At 37.8% G+C, this 20872-nt stretch overlaps 1 protein-coding gene and 2 pseudogenes across 1 annotated transcript in view; all 3 read right to left on the bottom strand.

Annotated features, from left to right (window-relative positions):
• Positions 1–412: 412 nt before the first annotated feature.
• On the bottom strand, positions 413–901 carry LOC100436217 (cytochrome c oxidase assembly protein COX16 homolog, mitochondrial-like; annotated as a pseudogene).
• Positions 902–1231: 330 nt separating this feature from the next.
• The window catches only part of LOC100437729 (zinc finger protein 708), a 63643-nt gene continuing 44002 nt past the window's right edge, over positions 1232–20872 (bottom strand). The window contains exon 4 of the mRNA XM_054540044.2: positions 1232–20313. Within this exon, the coding sequence (XP_054396019.2) occupies positions 18848–20313 (1466 nt within the window). The 3' untranslated portion in view covers positions 1232–18847. The remainder of the gene's footprint in view (positions 20314–20872) is intronic.
• PONPYGV1R-PS1898 (vomeronasal 1 receptor ponPygV1R-ps1898 pseudogene) lies at positions 13991–14471 on the bottom strand (annotated as a pseudogene).

Raw genomic sequence — 20872 nt, forward strand, 5'->3', positions numbered from 1 at the left:
CTTTCATCTGCAGATGGAATAATTGGGAAGTATAAAAACCTGTACTTGACTTTTTTTTTTTTTGAGACAGAGTCTCACTTTGTCATCCAGGATGGAGTGCAGTGGCACGATCTCAGTTCACTGTAAACCCCGCCTCCTGGGTTCAAGTGATTTTTCTGCCTCAGCCTCTCAAGTAGCTGGGAATACAGGCATGTGCCACCATGCCCGGCTAATTTATGTATTTTTAGTAGAGATGGGGTGTCAACATATTGGCCAGGCTGGTCTTGAACTCCTGACCTCATGATCCTCCTGCCTCAGCCTCCCAAAGTGCTGGGATTACAGGCATGAGCCACTGTGCCCAGCCTTGTACTTGACATTTTATCAAGATTATCTGCCAACAAGTTACCCATATTCAGGTTTCAATGAACCTGGAATCTTCTTTCCTCTTGATAGGGGTATGTATTAGGAAATCCAGTTGATGACATTTTTATTTAAAAAATCAAAAAGAATCAGCACAGTCAAGTTGTCTTAGTCTTAAGGATTTCTGGATTTCTTTCTTGGAGGAGGTCAGGATCTTTCCAAGGCTTGGGTCCTTGGATATTCTTCCAGTCATCAAAAGTGGAGTCTCTTATTTTCTCATATTCTGACTCTAATGATACTATTTGCTTTCAGTTTTTTTCCAACTCAGGATCAATTTTAATCTTCACAGTATCATGTCAGATTTGTAAAAACTCATGAAGACCAAAAGAAACTCCAACAATTAGCAACAACATGGGGACTTCATAGCGGAGAGTCTTATTCTTGAGCAAAACACGCATCACTGCGGGTGCAAACATGACTGAACTCTTCCATCCATTTAGAACTCCAAGCAGGCCCAACTCAGATTCTCAAATCTCAGCAGCCCAAGCTCTCATCAAGATGAGTACATCCTTGACTCACCAACTTTCCTTGGTTGTTTGGTGCCTGGTCCTTACTGATAGGTTTCCAAGCATTTTTTTAATATGTTTGTTGGCCATTTGTATATCTTCTTTTGAGAATTGTCTATTCGTGTCCTTCGCCCACATTTTCATGGGACTATTTGTTTGTTTGTTTGTTTTTTCTTGCTGATTTGTTCAAGTTCCTTGTAGATTCTGGGTAATAGTCCTTCGTTGAATGCATTGGTTATAAATATTTTCTACTCTGTGGGTTTTCTCTTTACTCTGCTGATTACTTCTTTTGCTGTGCAGAAGATTTTCAGTTTAAGTAAGTCCCATTTATTTATGATTTTTTTTTTTTTTTTGGCATTTGCTTTAGGGTTCTTGGTTACAAACTCTTTGCCTAAGCAAATGTCTAGAAGTGTTCTTCTGATGTTATCTTCCAGAATTTTTATAGTTTCAGGTCTTAGATTTCTGTCTTTGATCCATGTTGAGTTGATTTTTGTATAGGGTGAGAGATGAAGATCCAATTTTCTTATTCTACACGTGGCTTACCAATTATCTCAGCACCATTTTTTAATGGGCTGTCATTTTTTTTTTTTTTTTTAATGGAGTTTTGCTCTTGTTGTCCAGGCTGGAGTACAATGGCACAAACTTGGCTCACTGTAACTCTGCCTCCTGGGTTCAAGTGATGCTCCTGCTTCAGCCTCCTGAGTAGCTGGGATTACAGGCACGTGCCACCATCCCTGGCTAATTTTTTTGTATTATTAGTAGAAACTGGGTTTTGCCATGTTGGTCAGGCTGGTCTTGAACTCCTGACCTCAAGTGATCCACCTGTCTCGGTCTCCCAAAGGGCTGGGATTACAGGCATGAGCCACTGTGCCTGGCTAATTTTTGTAGTTTTATTAAAGATGAGGTTTCACCATGTTGGCCAGGCTGGTCTCAAACTCCTGACCTCAGGTGATCCACCTGCCTTGGCCTCCCAAAGTGCTGGGATTACAGGCATGAGCCAACGTGCCCGGCCTTAGGGTGTCCTTTTTATACTTTATGTTTTTGTTAACAGTGTCAAAAATTAGTTGGCTTTAAGTATTTGGGTTCATTTCTGGGTTTGCCATTCTGTTCCGTTGGTCTACATGCCTATTTTTATATCAGTACCATACTGTTTTGATAACTATCACCTTTTGGTATAGTTTGAAGTTGGTAATGTAATACCTTCAGATTTGTTCTTATTACTTAGTCTTGTTTTGGCTATGTGGGCTTTTTTTGGTTCCATATGAATTTTATAATTGTCTTTTTTTGTTTTAGTTCTGCGAAGAATGATGGTGTTATCTTTATGGGAATTGCATGGAATTTGTAGATTGTTTTTGGCATCATGGTCATGTTCACAATAGTCACTCTACTTATTCATGAGCATGAAATGTGTTTCCATTTGTTTGTGTCATCTATAATTTATTTCAAGTGTTTTGTTATTTACCTTGTAGAGATTGTTTGCCTCCTTGGCTAAGTATATTCCTAATTGTTATTATTATTATTATTATTATTATTATTACCATTTTTCAGCTGTTGTAAGAGGGGTTGAGTTCTTGATTTGATTCCTAGTTTGGGTTGCTGTTTGTATATAGCAGTGCTACTGAATTTTGTACATTGATTTTGTATCCTGAAACTTCACTGAATTCATTTATCAGATCTAGGGGCTTTTTGGATGAGTCTTTAGTGTTTTTTAGGTATACAATCACATCATCAGTGAACAGTCACAGTTTGACTTCCTCTTTTCCAATTTGGATGCCCTTTATTTCTTTCTCTTGTTTGAATGCTCTGGCTAAGACTTCCAGTACTATGTCGAACAGAAGTGGTGAAAGTGGACATCCTTGTCTTGTTCTAGCTCTCAGGGGTAATGCTTTCAACTTTTTCCCATTCAGTATAACGTGGGCTGTGGGTTTGTCATAAATGGCTTTTGTTACCTTAAGCTATGTCCTCTCTGTGCCAATTTTGCTAAGGGTTTTAATGCTGAAGTGATGCTGGATTTTGTCAGATTTTTTTCTGAGCCTATTGAGATAATCACGTGATTTTTGTTTTTAATTCTGTTTATGTGGTATATCACATTTATTTACTTGCATATGTTAAACCATCCCTTCATTTCTGGTATAAAATGCACTTGATCTTGGTGTATTATCTTTTTGATATGTATTTGGTTAGCTAGGAATTTGCTGATAATTTTATCATCTATGTTCATCAGAAATATTTACTTTTTTTGTTTTTTTTGTCATGCCTTTTTCTGGTTTGGGGATTAGGGTGGTATTGGCTTGATGGAATGATTTAGAGAAGATTCCCTTTTTATCTTTTGGAATAGTTTCAGTAAGATTGGTATCAATTCTTCTTTGAATGTCTGATGATAAAATATATCTGTGAATTCATGTGCTCCTGGACTTATTTGGTTGGCAATTTTTTATTACTATTTCAATCTCACTACCTCTTATTGGTCTGTTCAGAGTTTCTATTTCTTCCAGGTTTAATCTAAAAGGATTGTGTATTTCCAGGAATTTATGCATCTTCTCTAGGTTTTCTAATTTGTACATGTAAATATATTCATGGTAGCAAAATCTTTTGTATTTCTGTGGTATTGTCTGTAAATCTTCCATTTTGTTTGTAATTGAGCTTGTTTAGATCTTCTCTCTGCTTTTTTTGGTTAATCTTGCTAATAATGGTCTATCAATTTTGTTCATCTTTGTAAACAACCAGCTTTTTGTTTTATTTATCTCCTTGTATTTTTTTTGTTTCAATTTCAGTTAGTTTTTCTCTTTGTTATTTTTTCTGTGCTGCTGCATTTGGATTTGATTTGTTTTTGCTTCTCTAGATTTTTGAGGTGTAACCTTATGTAGTCTATTTTTGCTATTTTAGACTTTTTGATGTAGGCATTTATTGCTATCAACTTTCTTTTAGCACGACTTTTGCTGTATCCAAGAGGTATTCATAAGTTGTGTCATTATTGTCATTCAAATCAAAGTGTTTTTAAATTTCCATCTTAATTTTGTTGTTGATTCAAAGCTCATTCAGGAGGCTGGGCATGGTGACTCACTCCTATAATTCCAGCACTTTGGTGGGCAGATCACTTGAGGTCAGGAGTTTGAGACAATCCTTGCCAAAATAGTGAAACCCCATCTCTACTAAAAATACAAAAATTAGGCATGTATTAAAAATACAAAAATACAGGCATGGTGGCTTGTTCCTGTAATCCTACCTACTCGGAGGCTGAATTGCTTGAACCTAAGAGGTGGATGTTGCAGTGAGCCAAGATCATGCCACTGCACTCCAGCCTGGGCAATAGAGTGGGACTCTGTTTAAAAAAAAAAAAAAAAAATCATTCAGGAGTAGGCTATTTGGGTTTATTTCTGGGTTCTGTATTCTGTTCTACTGATCTATGTGCCTGTTTTTTGTTTTTTGTTTTTGTTTTGAGACGGAGTCTTGCTGTGTCTCCCAGGCTGGAGTGCAGTGGCGCGATCTCGGCTCACTGCAAGCTCCGCCTCCCGGGTTCGCGCCATTGTCCTGCCTCAGCTTCCCGAGTAGCTGGGACTATAGGCGCCCGCCACCGCGCCCGGCTAATTTTTTGTATTTTTAGTAGAGACAGGGTTTCACCGTTTTAGCCAGGATGGTCTTGATCTCCTGACCTCGTGATCCGCCCGCCTCGGCCTCCCAAAGTGCTGGGATTACAGACGTGAGCCACCGCGCCCAGCCTATGTACCTGTTTTTATACCAGTATCCTGCTGTTTTGGGGACTATGGCCTTATAAAATATATTATGCCTTGAAGTCAGGTAACACTATGCCTCCAGATTTGTTCTTTGTGCTTAGTCTTTCTTTGGCTATGTGAGCTCTTTTTTGGTTCCACATGGATTTTATCAGTGTTTTTTCTACTTCTGTAAAGAATATTGGTGGTATTTTGATGGAAATTGCATTGAATTTGTAGATTGCTACTGATTTGTGTACATTGATTTTGTATCCTGAAACTTTGCTGAATTCATTTATCAGTTACAGAAGCTTTTCAGAGGAGTCTTTAATGTTTTCTAGGTATACTATTATATTATTATCAAACAGCAACAGTTTGATTTCCACCTTACCAATTAAAAAAAATTTTTTTTTTGAGACAGAGTCTCCCTCTGTCACCAGGATGGAGTGCAGTGGCACGATCTTGGCTCACTGCAACATCTGCCTTGGAGGTCAAGCGATTCTCCTGCCTCAGCCTCCTGAGTAGCTGGGACTATAGGTGTGTGCCACCACAGCCGGCTAATTTTTGTGTTTTTAGTAGAGACAGGGTTTCACTATTTTAGCCAGGCTGGTCTCAAACTCCTGAGCTCATAATCCACCCGCCTCAGCTTCCCAAACTGCTGGGATTATAGGCATGAGCCACCATGCCCGGCCTAACAATCATATCTGTCTCATCACTTAAAAGAGCCACTAATTTTTTTTTTTTTGAGATGGAGTCTTGCTCTGTTGCCCAGGCTGGAGTGCAATGGCATGATCTCAGCTCACTGCAACCTCCACCTCCTGGGTTCAAGTCATTCTCTCATCTCAGCCTCTTGAGTAGCTGGGATTACAGGCACGTGCCACCATGCCTGGCTAATTTTTGTATTTTTAGTAGAGACAGGGTTTCACCATGTTGGTCAGGCTGGTCCTGAACTCCTGACCTCATGATCCGCCCACCTTGGCCTCCCAAAGTGTTGGGATTACAGGTGTGAGCCACTGTGCCCAGAAAGAGCTGCTAATTTTACTTTGGAAATATAGTGAATATTTATATTAAAAGCTAAGATAAGCTTACTATTATGTAGAAAATTTGTGATTTGCATGTGCATTATTACCCATTAAGTGGTCTACAGTTTCTGAAAGTTGCAGAAACACCAATATAAAAATACTATTTCTGATTGAATAAAGGATATCCAGTTATTTTAGTTACTAAATGAAACAGATTGGAATTACTAGTCACAATGTGGTTTTAAATGTTATGTAATGAAAACATGTGAAGTTTCTGTTCAACTCATGTTAACTATTTCTATGTTTTTTCACTTCTATTAGAAAAAATATTAAAATTTAAATTGCTACAAATGTATGAATGTATTCAAATTTAAACACAGTGCCAATCTTAAAAGATCTGTATGCATAGGATTATAGAACACCTATTCTCTATTTACACTTAGAAGATAAATAACTGCTTTTCAGTAAACCCAATGGGGCAATTGTGACTCACCATCATAAGCTACTAAAATATTAATACTACCATCTAGAAAATATTTATTAATTCATTTTTCTTACTTATGAAATACAATCATACTTTCTAGTTGACATAACACTAGATTTGAGGTGCTGTGGCTGTAATAACTAGAAATGTCATGGTTGACTCTGCTTTACCTTCTGCTTATTTCTCACAAACACAGCAAAACAAGGAAGGCCAGAAATCCTGCACCTTGATTGCAAACACACCAGTACCCTTCTAGGGAGAATATATGTTTGAACATATTAACTTGAAATTCCTGGCATCTTTTCTTGAAGAACAGACTTTTTTTTTTTTTTTGAGGTGGAGTTTTTCTCTTGTTGCCCAGGCTGGAGTGCAACGGTGCAGTGCTGGCTGACCGCAACATCTGCCTCCTAGATACAAGCGATTCTCCTGCCTCAGCCTTCTGAGTGGCTGGGATTACAAGCACCTGCCACCATGCCTGGCTAATTTTCTTTGTAGTTTTAGTAGAGACAGGGTTTCATCATGTTGGCCAGGCTGGTCTCGAATTCTTGACCTCAGGTGATCCACCTGCCTTGACCTTCCAAAGTGCTGAAATTACAGGCATGAGCCATGACACCTGGCCTGAGGAACAGAGTTCTATATGGCAAATAATAAAGGCAAATAAAAATTAACGCTAAAATGGAATGAGGAAAGTATTCTTTCTTCACCAGAATGGTTGTGACAGAATGGTTGCAGCAGAGTGGTCTTAAATAACCCTCACTCTATTTTGTTATTCTTGAGCTATGGTCATAAGACATTTATGCTTATTTGAGAGAAATCTTTTTTTCCTAATTCAGAAATTTAGCATGATTTTCACAATCTCACATTTTCAAAAATGGTTCATTATAAAAAAGAAAGATGATTAAACCAACTTCCATTTTTTCCCCAAAGAGTAACAAATTAAATCTGTAGTCTAAAGTACAGCTAATAAATAAAAAATAAAGATTAGTCACTTATTCTAGCTGCATAATTGGGAATAAAACACTTCTTGGGCTATAGGCCAAGAGCTTTCAGAGACGTTAGCTTACAGAATGTCGAGCGACCTGGTACAGAGACTTTCACCCCTCTTTCAAAAGGGAACATAACACTGAGTCTTTCACCCCTAATTCCAACTATTAAGCCAGAATGGGAGAAGTTTAACATGTCATTATCCACAAAGCATTTTATTATTACAGATTGAGGGTACGTGTGCAGATTTGTAACACAGGTATACTGCATGATATTGAGGTTTGGGCACTTAATAATCCCATTACCCAAGTGGCATACATCATACCTGTTAAGTAGTTTTTCACTGCTTCTCTCCCTTCTTTCTTCTTTTTGGAATCCCCAGTGTTTATTGTTTTCATCTTTGTTTCCATATGCACCCAATGTTTAGCTCCAACATGTAAGTAAGAACATGTAATAGTTTTCTGTTAATTTGCTTAGAATAATGGCCATCTTCTGCAGCCATGTTGCTACAAAGGACATCACTGTCTTCTGTGGCTGCATAGTATTGCATGGTGTACAAGTATCTAAGTTTTTTTTTTTATCCAATTTAAGATTCATGGCACCTAGTTTAATTCTATGTTGCTACTGTGAATAGTGCTGCAATAAACACGTGAGTGCAAGGAGTCTTTTGGGTAAAATAATTTATTCTCAGGCTGGGCACAGTGGCTCATGCCTGTAATCCCAGCACTTTGGGAAGCCCAGGTGGGTGGATCACGAGGTCAAGAGTTGGAGACCAGCCTAGCCACCAGGATGAAACCCCGTCTCTACTAAAAATACAAAAAATTAGCTGGGCATGGTGACACATGCCTGTAGCCCCAGCTACTCAAGAGGATGAGGCAGGAGAATGGCTGGAACCCAGCGGGCAGAGACTGAAGTGAGTCCAGATCACGCCACTGCACTCTAGCCGGGGAGACAGAGCAAGACTCCATCTCAAAAATAAACAAATAAACAAATAAATAAATAAATAATTTATTCTCCTTTTGGTGTACACCCAGTAATGAGACTGATGGGTCAAATGGCAATTCTATTTTCAGTTAAGAAATCTCCAAACTGCATTTCACAAAGGCTGCATTAAATTGCATTTCAACCAACAGTATATAAACATTCTCTTTTCTCCACAACTTCAACATCTGCAATATTTTTACTTTTCAATAACAGCCATTCTAACTGCTGTGAAATGGCATCACATTGTCATTTTGATTTACATGTCTCTGATGATTAGGGATGTTGAGCAATTTTTTGCATGTTTATTGGCAACTCTCATGTCTTTTTTTGAGAAGTGTCTAGTCAGATTTGTGTATTTCCTTATTAAATTTTTATAGTATTCTAACCATTAAATTAATTTATATATTATATAAATACATAACATATATGAAATAATAAATATTAACTTTCTCTTATATGAAGTTTGAAAATAGTTTATTCCATACTCTAGGTTGTCTGCATATTTGTCAACAGTTTCTTTTGGTGTGCAGAAGCTTTTTAGTTTAATTAGGTGTTAATTTTTCACTTTTATTTTTGTTGCATTCACTTTTATGGTGTTAGTCATAAATCCTTTCCAGAGGCCAGTGACTAGAAGACTACTTTTTTGGCGTTCTATGATTTTTATAGCTTTAAGTTTCACAGTTAAGTTTTTAATCTATTTTGAATTATATTTTTTATATGGTGAGAGGTACAGTTTCAATTTTCTCCTTCTACATATGATTAACCAGTTTTCCCAGTACCATTTGTTGGATAGAGAGTTTTTCCTTGTTTACTTCTGTTGACTTTGTCAGAAAAAAGGTGGGTGTAGAAATGTAAACTTATTTCAGGGCTTTCTCTTCTTTCTATTGGTCTACATGTGTATTTTTGTAGCAAGCCATGTAATACAGATTACTGTAGCTTGTAGTACAAGCCAGGTAATGTGAGGCCTCCAGGATTGCTTTGTTGTTAATGTTGCTTTGGCTAAATGGGCTGTTTTATTCTTCCATATGACTTTTAGAATAGTTTTCTTTTTCTAATTCCATAAAAAGTTGCATTTATAGTTTGATAGAAATAGCACTTAATCTGTAAGTTGCTTTAGGCAGCACGAACATTTTAATTATATTGATTTTTAAATTCATGAGCATGGAGTGCCTTTTTACTTATTTGTGTTGTCTCTAATTTTTTTCAGCAGTTTTGTAGTTCTTGTTGTACAGATATCTTACCTTCTTGATTTAATGTATTACTAGGTACATATTTTCTTGTTTTTAGCTATTGTAAATAGAACCATGTTCTTTTTTTCTCAGCTTGAATATTATTGGTGCACAGAAATGCTACTCATTTGTGTATGTTGATTTTGTATGGTGAGACTTTGCTGAAGTCATTCTTTAGGCTTAGAAATCTTTTGGTGAAGTTTCCCAGGTAGAGAATTATATCACCAGTGAAGATAATTTGACTTCCTCTTTTTCTATTTGAACACATTTTATTTCTTTATCTTGTTAAATTGCTGTGGCTACAACTTTCAGGACTATGTTGAATAGAAGTGTTTAGAGTGGATACTCTTGTCTTTTTTTTTTGAGATGGAGTCTCACTCTTGTTGCCCAGGCTGGATTGCAATGGCTTGATCTCAGTTCACTGCAACCTCCGCCTCCCACATTCAAGTGATTCTCCTGCCTCAGCCTCCTGAGTAGCTGGGATTACACATGCCTGCCAGCATGACCGGCTAATTTTTTGTATTTTTAGTACAGACAGAGTTTCACCCTGTTGGCCAGGCTGGTCTTGAACTCCTGACCTCAGGTGATTCACCCGCCTCAGCCTCCCAAAGAGCCGGGATTACAGGCGTGAGCAACCACACCCGGCCTTCTTATTTTTATTCTGATGGAGACCTCATCCAGATTTTGCCCGCTCAGTATGATGCTGGCTGAGGATTTGTCATGGATGGCTCTTATTATTTTCAGGCATATTTCTCCAATGCTTAGTTTGTTGAGAATGTTTTTATGAATGAATATTAGATTTTCTTGAATGCCTTTTCTGCATGTGATAATCGTTTTTTAAAAATTATCTTTACATGGTTAATCACACTTATTTACTTGTATATGATGAAACATCTTTGCATTCATACAATAAAATTTACATGATTGTGGCAAAATACCTTTCTGCTTTGCTTATGAACACAACTTGCTAGTACTTCATGAATTTTTGTTTCAAGTTTCACCAAGAATAGTGACCTGTAATTTTCCTTTTTTGTTGTGTCTTCACTAGGTTTTACTATCAAGATAATAATGTTTTCAAATAATAATTTAGGAAAGACTTCCACCTTGATTTTTGGAATACACTCGGTAGAATTAGTACCAGGTTATCTTTGTATATGTGATAAAATGTGGCTGTGAACTCATCTTATCCAGGGCTTTCTACAGTTGGTAGCTTGTTTTATTACTAATTCAATCTTATTATATACTTTATACATTGTTGCTCTGTTCAAGACTTCTGTTTCTTTCTGGTTCAATACTGAGAAGCTGGATGTAGCCAGGAGTTTATCTATTTTCTCTAAATTTTTTCGTTTCCATGCATAGAGATGTACATAGTAGTCTCTGAGGATGTTTACTATTTATGTGAAATTAGTTGTGATATCACAACTCTAACATTTAAATAGATGCAGAATAAAAGCTTGACAAAATTTGGCTGGGCACAGTGGCTCACACCTGTAATCCCAGCACTTTGGGAGGTCGAGGCAGGCAGGTCACCTGAGGTCAGGAGTTTGAGACCAGCCTGGCCAATGTGGTGAAACCCCGTCTCTACTAAAAATACAAAAATTAGCCAGGCGTGGTGGCTCACGCTTGTAATCCCAGCTACTCGGGAGGCTGAGGCAGGAGAATCGCTTGAACCTGGGAGGCAGAGGTTGCAGTGAGCCGAGATCGTGCCAGTGCACTCCAGCCTGGATGACAAGAGTGAAACTCCACTCAAAAAAAAAAAAAAAGTTTGACAAAATTCAACATTCCCTCATGATAATCTCTAAAAAATAGTTAGTATAGGACAAATGCATCTCAAGCCAATAAATGCCATGTATAGAAAAAAATGCCCAGCTAACAACATATTAAACAGTGAAATGTAAGCTCTTACTCTAAGACCTAGAACAAGACAGGGATGCCCTCTTTCTTCCTTTTCCTTTCTTCCTTCCTTCTTTCCTTTCTCTCCTTTTCTTTCTTCTCTTTCTTCCTTTCCTTCTCTCCTTTTCTTTCTTCTTTCTCTCTCTCCTTCCTTCCTTTTCTTCCTCTCTTTCTTGTTCTTTCTTCTCTCTTTTTTTTTTTGACAGAGTCTCACTCTTGTCACCCAGACTGGAGTGCAATGGCACAATCACAGCTCACTGCAACCTCTGCCTCCCAGGTTCAAGTGATTCACCTCCCTCCACCTCCCAAGTAGCTGGGATTACACGTACCTGCCACCATATCCAGTTAATTTTTGTATTTTTAGTAAGACTGGGTTTCACCATGTTGGCCAAGCTGGTCTCAAACTCCTGACCTCAGGTGATCCACCTGCCTTGGCTTCCCAAAGTGCTGGGATTACAGGCATGAGCCACCACTCCTGAGCAGATGCCCACTTTCTACATTCTTAACTAAACATAATACTAAATGTCCAAAAAGAGAAATTATAAGATAAAAGCAAAGATAGACAGATTGGAAGAAAGGGAATTAAATTATTTGTTTGCAGATGATATAATCTTAAGTACAGAAAAGCCTAAGACTTTACTAGAACTACTAGAACTAATACACAAATTGATTAAATTTGCAGAATACAAATCAACATATGAAAGTCAGTAGAATTTCTATACACTAACAATTAACTATCTCAAAATGAAATTTAAAAAGAATCCCAGCTACAATAACTTTAGTAACTATACTTTGAAATAAATTTAAGTAAAAGGCAAAACACCTTATGTTAGAATCTAAAGAACATTAAAGTAAAAAATTAAGTAATACACAAATGGAAAATATTACTCATTCCTTAATTGGTACTATTAATATTGTTAAATATGTGTGTTAAACAAAATAATCTACAGATACAATGTAACCTGTATCAAAATACCAGTGACTTCATAAAATTTTTAAAAATGTATTTAAAATTAATATGGTACCACAAAAGACCCCAAATACCCAGAGCAATCAAGCAAAAAAGAAAGGCTGAAGGTATCACACAACCTCACTTTGAAATATACTACAAAGCTATAGTAACCAAAGCAGTATATTGGAATAAAAATGAACACAAAGAAACCAGAAATATATCCATGTATTTACAGCTATCTAATTTTAAATATAGGTGACAATTTCTCAGAGAAAGGACAGTATCTTTGATAAATGGTGTTGAGAAACTTTACAGCAACATGCAAAGCAATGAGACCCTCATTTGACACCATATATAAAAATCAACTCAAAATAAATTAGAAACTTACATGTAATGCTTGAAACTGCAATGAAACTCAAAAGTAGAGTAAAAGCCCCACAACATTGGTCTAGTCAGTAACTTTTTTTTTTTTTGAGATGGAGTCTCCTTCTTTTGCACAGGCTGGAGTGCATTGGTGCAACCTCAGCTCACTGCAACCTCCATCTCCTGGGTTCAAGCCTCAGCCTCCCAAGTAGCTGGGACTACAGGTGTGTGCCATCAAGTCTGGCTAATTTTTTTATTTTTAGTAGAGACAGGGTTTCACCATGTTGGCCAGGCTGGTCTCAAACTGGCCTCAAGTGATCCACCTGCCTCAGCCTCCCAAAATGCTGGGATTGCAAGCATGAATCACCGCACCCGGCTGGCAGTGACTTTATGATTTAAACTCAAACCCCAGGAAAGCAAAGGAAAAATAGATGACTCAGATTACTTCAAATTAAAAAGCTGCTGCACAGAATCTGATGAAATCAACAGGATGTGACAACTAAGAAATGAGAGAAAATATGTGCAAATCATACATGTGACAAGGGGTTAATATCAAAAATATATAAAAATTCAAATGACTATATCACAAAAAACAAACAACTATTAAAAATGAGTAAAATGCTTATTTTTCAAAAGACATACATAGAGCCAACAGATACATAAAAAATTCTCAATGTCAATTATTATTATTGAAAGCCAAGCCAAAATAACTGTGAGATATATACTCACTTTTGATACAATGACTCTTAGTAGAAAGAAATAAGTGTTGATAAAGATGTGAAGAAAAGGGAATGCTTGTACACTATTGGTATGAGTATAAATGACGACAGCCATTTTGGAAAACAAAAAAAGAGATTTTTCAAAAAAATTTAAAATCAAACTACCATATAATACAGCAATTGCACTACTAAATATACATCCAAAATGAATAAAATCACAACGAAGGAAAGTTTGCACTTCTATGTTGTTTGCAACACTCAACACCTAAAAGTAAATAAAGACAATGTGGTAGATATATCTAGTGGAATACTCTTCACCTCTAAAAAAAATTCTATTATTTTCAACCACATGGATTAACCTAGAGGATATTAGTTGAAATAAGCCAGGCACAGAAAGATTAGTATTTCACGATTTCACCTACACTTAAAGTATAAATAACAAATCTCATTGAAGTAGAGAGTAAAATGGTGACCACAAGATGCCAAGATATGTAGAAAAAAGAATGGTTTGGAAAGATGTCTATCAATGAATACATAGTTATAGTTAAGTTGGAGGAATAAGTTCAAGATGTTATTTGTACAACACTGACTATAGTTCATAATGGAGTATTGTATTTTTGAAAAATGGTAAGAGAATATTACAGGCTCTCACCACAAAAATGTTAACTATGTGAGGTAAAGCATTAATTACCTAGAATTTAGCATTTGACAATGTATATATACTTCAAATCATCACGTTTTACAGAACACACGTTTCATCTGTCCAGTTAAGAAATGTATTTTTAAAACATTATAGAAGGATAACAATGTTTCAAATAGTGTGTCTTTGTCATTAACTTGGCTGAATAGTATGCAAAATATATAGTTTTTGTGCTGTTTTTTTCGCATTATTTTTCAGCCACAACACAACCATAGGTACTCTGATATTTAACAGCATGTTCTGGACACAGCACAGTGTATGAGAGGAGCCAATATAGTTTAGGGCTTCTAAGCTTGGGGCACCTGGAGTTTCTGGTGCTGATGGTAATGGTATCATAGACAGTAAATGGGCAGGTGATGTTTATTGTCCCATGACTGTGAACACAGTAAACAAGCTTGCATGCAAAATAATAGGAAATGTTTTAATCCACAAGTTGCCCAAATTTCCAAAATTCTTCAGAGAAAACGACCAAGGAGTTGCCTATGCTTAGATGATTCAGAATAAAAACTGTAGATTGGGCCAGGTGCTACTTAGATGATTCAGAATAAAAACTGTAGATTGGGCCAGGTGCGTGGCTCACGCCTGTTATCTGAGCATTTTGGGAAGCTGAGGTGGGTGGATCATGAGGTCAGCAGTTCGAGACCAGCCTGCCCAATATGGTGAAACCCTGGTCTCTACTAAAAACACAAAAATTAGCTGGGTGTGGTGGCGCACGCCTGTACTCCTAGTCACTTGGAAGGCTGAGGCAGGAGAATCGCTTGAACCTGGGAGGCAGAGGTTGCAGTGAGCCAAGGTTGGGCCACTGCACTCCAGCCTGGGCAACAGAGCAAAACTCTGTCTCAAAAACAAAAAAACAAAAAAAACTGTAGACTGAACTTCACCCAGTGAAAAAAAATTATATGAACTGGAAATTTCTTCAAATTGTAATATCAGTATGGAAAAGAAATATTATCTCAAATTTCAAATTCACAGAGGTCACTTTATTATTTTGCCATGTTTAACATTCACACTTAAAGTAGAAGATTGTGCATAGAAATGTAAGTTACAGTACATTATAGAAAAGTAAATTTAAATTTCTTTACTTACCATTAGAACTCCTAAAATTTTAATTTCTAAAATATATTTTCTAGCAAATTTTGTATTTGCTACACTTTGTATAAAAATCTAGCTGCCACCCCGTCTGGGAGGAAGTGAGGAGCGTCTCTGCCCGGCCGCCCCGTCGGGGAAGTGAGGAGCGCCTCTGCCCAGCCGCCCGGTCTGGGAAGTGAGGAGTGCCTCTGCCCGGCCACCCTCTCTGGGAAGTGAGGAGGGCCTCTGCCCGGCCGCCCCGTCTGGGAGGTGAGGAGTGCCTCTGCCTGGCTGCCACCCTGTCTGGGAGGAAGTGAGGAGCGCCTCTGCCCGGCCGCCCCACCTGGGAGATGAGGAGTGTCTCTGCCCGGCCGCCCCGTCTGGGAAGTGAGGAGCGCCTCTGCCGGGCGGCCCCATCTGGGAAGTGAGGAGCGCCTCTGCCCGGCCGCCGTGTCTGGGAGGTGAGGAGCGCCTCTGCCCGGCCACCCTGTCTGGGAGGTGAGGAGCGCCTCTGCCCGGCCGCCCTGTCTGGGAGGTGAGGAGCGCCTCTGTCCGGCCGCCCTGTCTGGGAGGTGAGGAGCACCTCTGCCCAGCTGCCCTGTCTGGGAGGTGTATCCAACAGCTCCGAAGAGACAGCGACCATCGGGAGTGGGCCATGAGGACGATGGCAGTTTTGTTGAAAAGAAGGGGGGGAAGTGTGGGGAAAGGAAGGAGAGATCAGATGGTTGCTGTGTCTGTGTAGAAAGAGGTGGGCATAGGAGACTCCATTTTGTTCTGACTAGGAGAAGTTCTTCTGCCTTGGAATTCTGTTGATCTATGGCCTTTCCCCCAGCCCCGTGCTCTCTGAAACATGTGCTGTGTCAACTCAGGGTTAAATGGATTAAGGGCTGTGCAAGATGTGCTTTGTTAAACAGATGCTTGAAGGCAGCATGCTCTTTAAGAGTCATCACCACTCCCTAATCTCAAGTACCCAGGGGCACAAACACTGCAGAAGGCCACAGGGACCTCTGCCTAGAAAACCAGAGACCTTTGTTCATGTGTTTATCTCCTGACCTTCTCTCCACTATTATCCTATGACCCTCCCATATCCCCCTCTCCGAGAAACACCCAAGAATCATCAATAAATACTTCATTAAAAAAAAAAATCTAGGCCAGGCGCAGTGGCTCATGCCTGTAATCCCAACACTTTTGGAGGCCAAGATGGGCAGATCACGAGGTCAGGAGATCGAGACCCTCCTGGCTAACACGGTGAAACCCCATCTCTACTAAAAACACAAAAAATTAGCTGGGCGTGTTGGCGGGTGCCTGTAGTCCCATCTACTCGGGAGGCTGAGGCGGGAGAATGGCGTGAATGCGGGAGGCGGAGCTTGCAGTGAGCCAAGATCGCGCCACTGCACTCCAGCCTGGGGGACACAGCGAGACTGTCTCAAAAAAAAAAAAAAAAAAAAAATTAAACAGATTTAAACAAGAAAAAAGAATAAAAATTTAACCTACAGAAACAATATATATTTTAACTTATTTGCAGTTGAAAGCCACTGGCAAAGAAGATTACCAGAGATGTTAGTTGATTATGTTACCAAATAGTATATTCTTACTATCATTTACCTACACCTTTGAGTAAATGGGATAGGTTTCAGTTAGTGGCATATAATAATGTTTCATTGAATGCACAATAGTATTAACATGTTAAAAAAGTATAATTAAACAATTAAGTTCACATATAAACTGAAAATTTAAAAATGTACTGCATTTTATTACATGAAAGTACAAGTAGTAAAATCATGTACTACTAATTTTTTAATTTTAACAAAACTTAAATGTTCTTACTATAATGCAAAAGTATATTACTCTAAACACCTACCTCATGCACCACTCAATATCATAAGTTAACCACAAATATCGTCTCCACTTAGATTTTCATCATGCATGTTACATTTTAATGTCCTTACTCTTCCAAAGAAAAGGTCATAAATAATGCCCACCTAAAAAAAAAGAAACTCTCCTATCTTTGATGACGTGACAACTGATCACATGCTTTCACATGTCAATACAATAGAAGAAATAGCATCAAGTAATTTGAGAGCTGGATTACAGCATTATTAGCTTTTTAAAAAATCTGTACTTCTTTTCAAGGAAAAAAGTCCACTTTGGGCTGGGCGCAGTGGCTTAAGCCTGTAATCACAGCACTTTGGGAAGCCAAGCTGGGCAGATCATGAGGTCAGGAGTTCAAGACTAGCCTGACCAATATGGTGAAACCCCGTCCCTACTAAAAATATAAAAGTCAGCCGGACGTGGTGGTGTGCACCTGTAATCTCAGCTACTCAGTAGGCTGAGGCAGGAGAATTGCTTGAACCCAGGAGGCAGAGGTTGCAGTGAGCTGAGATTGTGCTACTGCACTCCAGCCTGGATGACAGAGAGAGACTCTGTCTCAAGGAAAACAAACAAACAAAAAGTATACTTTGAATGTAATTACAAACTTCCAAAAAATCTTCTACTCCTTTTAAAGTTATGAACAAACAAATTTATCTACCATTAGTTTGGGATCATTTTTCAGTCAGCACTTTGATATAGTGTAATGTCTGAAGCGTCCGTACCTTAGTTTGTTTGTTCTTGAGATGGAGTCTCACCCTGTGGCCAGGCTGGAGTGCAGCGGTGCAATCTCGGCTCTCTACAACCTCTGGCTCCTGGATTCAAGTGATTCTCCTGCCTCAGCCTCCCAAGTAGCTGAGACTACAGGCACGTTCCACCACGCCCAGCTAATTTTTGTATTTTTAGTAGAGATAGGGTTTTATCATGTTGACCAGGATGGTCTCAATCTGTTGACCTCGTGATCTGCCCACCTCAGCCTCCCAAAGTGCTGGCATTACAGGTGTGAGCCACCATGCCTGGCCCTACCTTAGATATTTCTACTGTGAATTCTCTGATATTTACATAGACTTAATTTTGAATTAAATGTTTTAAATATATACTGCATCTGCAAAAATATATCTCAGTATGAACCCTCTGGTGTTGTCTAAGTTGTAGTTTTGGAAAATTTTTTTTTCAAATTTATTATATTTGCAGGGTTTTTCTCCAATCTGAATTCCCTGATGTTGAACAAAGTTGAAGCAACTGCTTCAGGGTTTTCTCTAGTACAAAATGTGTACAATAAGATCTGTGATACAAGTAAAGGTACTACAACCCTCTTTTATTTGTAATGTTTGTCTTCAAAATAAATACTGTATTTTAAAAGCTTATATTTTCTGAAAGATTTTTTGACAGTAATTAAATTTATAATACTTTTATTAAGTACTCTCTGATGTTGAGTAAGATGTGAGCAGACATTAATGGCTTTTTCACAGTCTTTATATTGGTACAATTTTTCTCAAGTATAAATGCTTTCCTGGCAATAAGATGTGAGTATTCATTAAAAATTTTGCCACATTCTTCACACTTGTAAGAGTTTTTCTAGTAAGAATTATCTTACCTACAATCAAGTGTGACAATCATTTAAAGGTTTTGTCACACTTTTCGCATTTTTAAAGTTCCTCACCAGTATGATTTATGTTTAGAAAGTTTGAGGTGTTGTCAAAATTACTGTGATGTCTTCCAGCTTTGTAGTTTCTCTCCAGTGTAAGTTTTTTTATGTTTAGTAGATTTAGGGACCAGTTAAATGCTTTGCCACATTCCTTACATTTGTAGGGTTTCTCTCTGGTATGAATTATCTTTTGTTTCATAAGGATTAAGAGCCAGTTAAAGGCTTTGCCACATTTATCACATTTGTAGGATTTCTCTCCAGTATGAATTATCTTGTGTTTTTATAAAAGGTGAAAATACACTAAAGGGTTTGACACATTATTTACATTTGTAGGGTTTCTCTTTGGTATGAATTCTCTTATGTTTAGTAAGGTTTGGGGATTGGTTAAAGGCTTTGCCACATTCTTCACATTTGTAGGGTTTCTCTCCAGTATGAATTATCTTATGTTTCATAAGGGTTGAGGACTGGTTAAAAGCTTTGCCACATTCTTTACATTTGTAGAGTTTCTCTCCAGTATGAATTATCTTATGTGTAGTAAGATGAGAGGAGAGAATAAAGCTTTTGCCACATTCTTCACATTTATAGGGTTTCTCTCCAGTATGAATTTTTTTATGATTAGTAAAATTTGAGGAGTAGTTAAAAGTTTTGCCACATTCGTCACATTTGTAGGGTTTCTCTTCTGTGTGAATTACTTTATGTTTAGTAAGGATTGAGAAGATACTAAAGGCTTTACCACATTCTTCACATTTGTAGGGTTTCTTTCCAGTATGAATTACCTTATGATAAGTAAGAGTTGAGGACTTGGTAAAGGCTTTACCACATTCTTCACATTTGTAGGGTTTCTCTCCAGTATGAATTACCTTATGATTAGTAAGGTGTGAGGACCGGTTAAAAGCTTTGCCACATTCTTCACATTTGTAGGGTTTCTCTTCAGTATGAATTATCTTATGTTTAGTAAGGGTTGAGAATACACTAAAAGCTTTGCCACATTCTTCACATTTGTAGGGTTTCTCACCAGTATGAATTCTCTTATGTGTAGTAAGGTGTGAAGATAGGGTAAAGGCTTTGCCACATTCTCCACATTTGTAGGGTTTCTCTCCAGTATGAATTTTCTTGTGATTAGTAAGGTTTGAGGACTGTTTAAAAGCTTTGCCACATTCTTCACATTTGTAGGGTTTCTCTCCAGTATGAACTATCTTATGTTTAGTAAGGTTTGAGGACCGGTTAAAAGCTTTTCCACATTCTTCGCATTTGTAGAGTTTCTCTCCAGTATGAATTATCTTATGTCTAGTAAGAGTTGAGGACTGGTTAAAAGCTTTTCCACATTCTTCACATTTGTAGGGTTTCTCTCCAGTATGAATTATCTTATGATTAGTAAGGTTTGAGGACTTTTTAAAAGCTTTGCCACATTCTTTACATTTGTAGGGTTTTTCTCCAGTATGAATTATCTCATGTTGAGTTAGTTGTGAAAGCATGCAAAATGACTTGCCACATTCTTTACATTTGAAAGGATTTTTTCCAGTATGTCTTATCTTATGTCTCTTTGAATTTGAATATTTATGAAAGACTTTCACATATTTATCATACTGAACTATTTTGCTCTGGGTAGTTGTCACACACTGGTTAAGTCCCTTATGACCTCCTTTGTGCAACTTACGCTCATCCACACTTTTACAGCCTTTCTGATATCCACATTTTCCATATCTTCTCAGTATGACTTTTTGGAAAGAATTTTTTATATATTGCTCTGGCCTAAGGTCTTTGGCAAAATGAGAACACATAGCTGAAAGAAATAAAAATAACAAATTATTCCATTTACTCAACTCAGATTAATATCATTTACAAATCTAACTTATACCAACTATATAAGCAAGATGGCATAGCAAAATACCACAGATCCTAAATCCTTTATAGACATATAAATGTAACAAAAACATTCTGACCAAAATAAGTTTGTAAAAAATTTATAAATAAGTAAAGTGTGTGCAGTGCCCCAGGTGATGACAATGCATAGAGCCAAATAGGAGAAAAAAGAAAAGTCTGTTACATTTACCCAACACACTTTTTCTGCTGCCCAATATAACATAGTGCCTTCAGAAGTAAATTGCCAACTCCTGGTTTCTTTTTTAAAAGACTAAAAAAAATAGTGTCACATACATGTTTATTTCTGGCTCTAAGAGGCCTTTTCAGACACTGGTTTCCATCTCCCATGACATAAAGTGCTAAAAGAAACGGTGGTATACTTTGGAATGACAGTTTGAGTCTGCTGAGACCAAAGTTAAGTGTTACAGCAGCAGAGACTGCAGTACCACATACAGGAAACAGGTTTAGCAAGTGATTAC

The sequence above is a fragment of the Pongo abelii genome, chromosome 20, assembly GCF_028885655.2.
Source record: "Pongo abelii isolate AG06213 chromosome 20, NHGRI_mPonAbe1-v2.0_pri, whole genome shotgun sequence".
In the NCBI taxonomy this organism is placed as follows: domain Eukaryota; kingdom Metazoa; phylum Chordata; class Mammalia; order Primates; family Hominidae; genus Pongo; species Pongo abelii.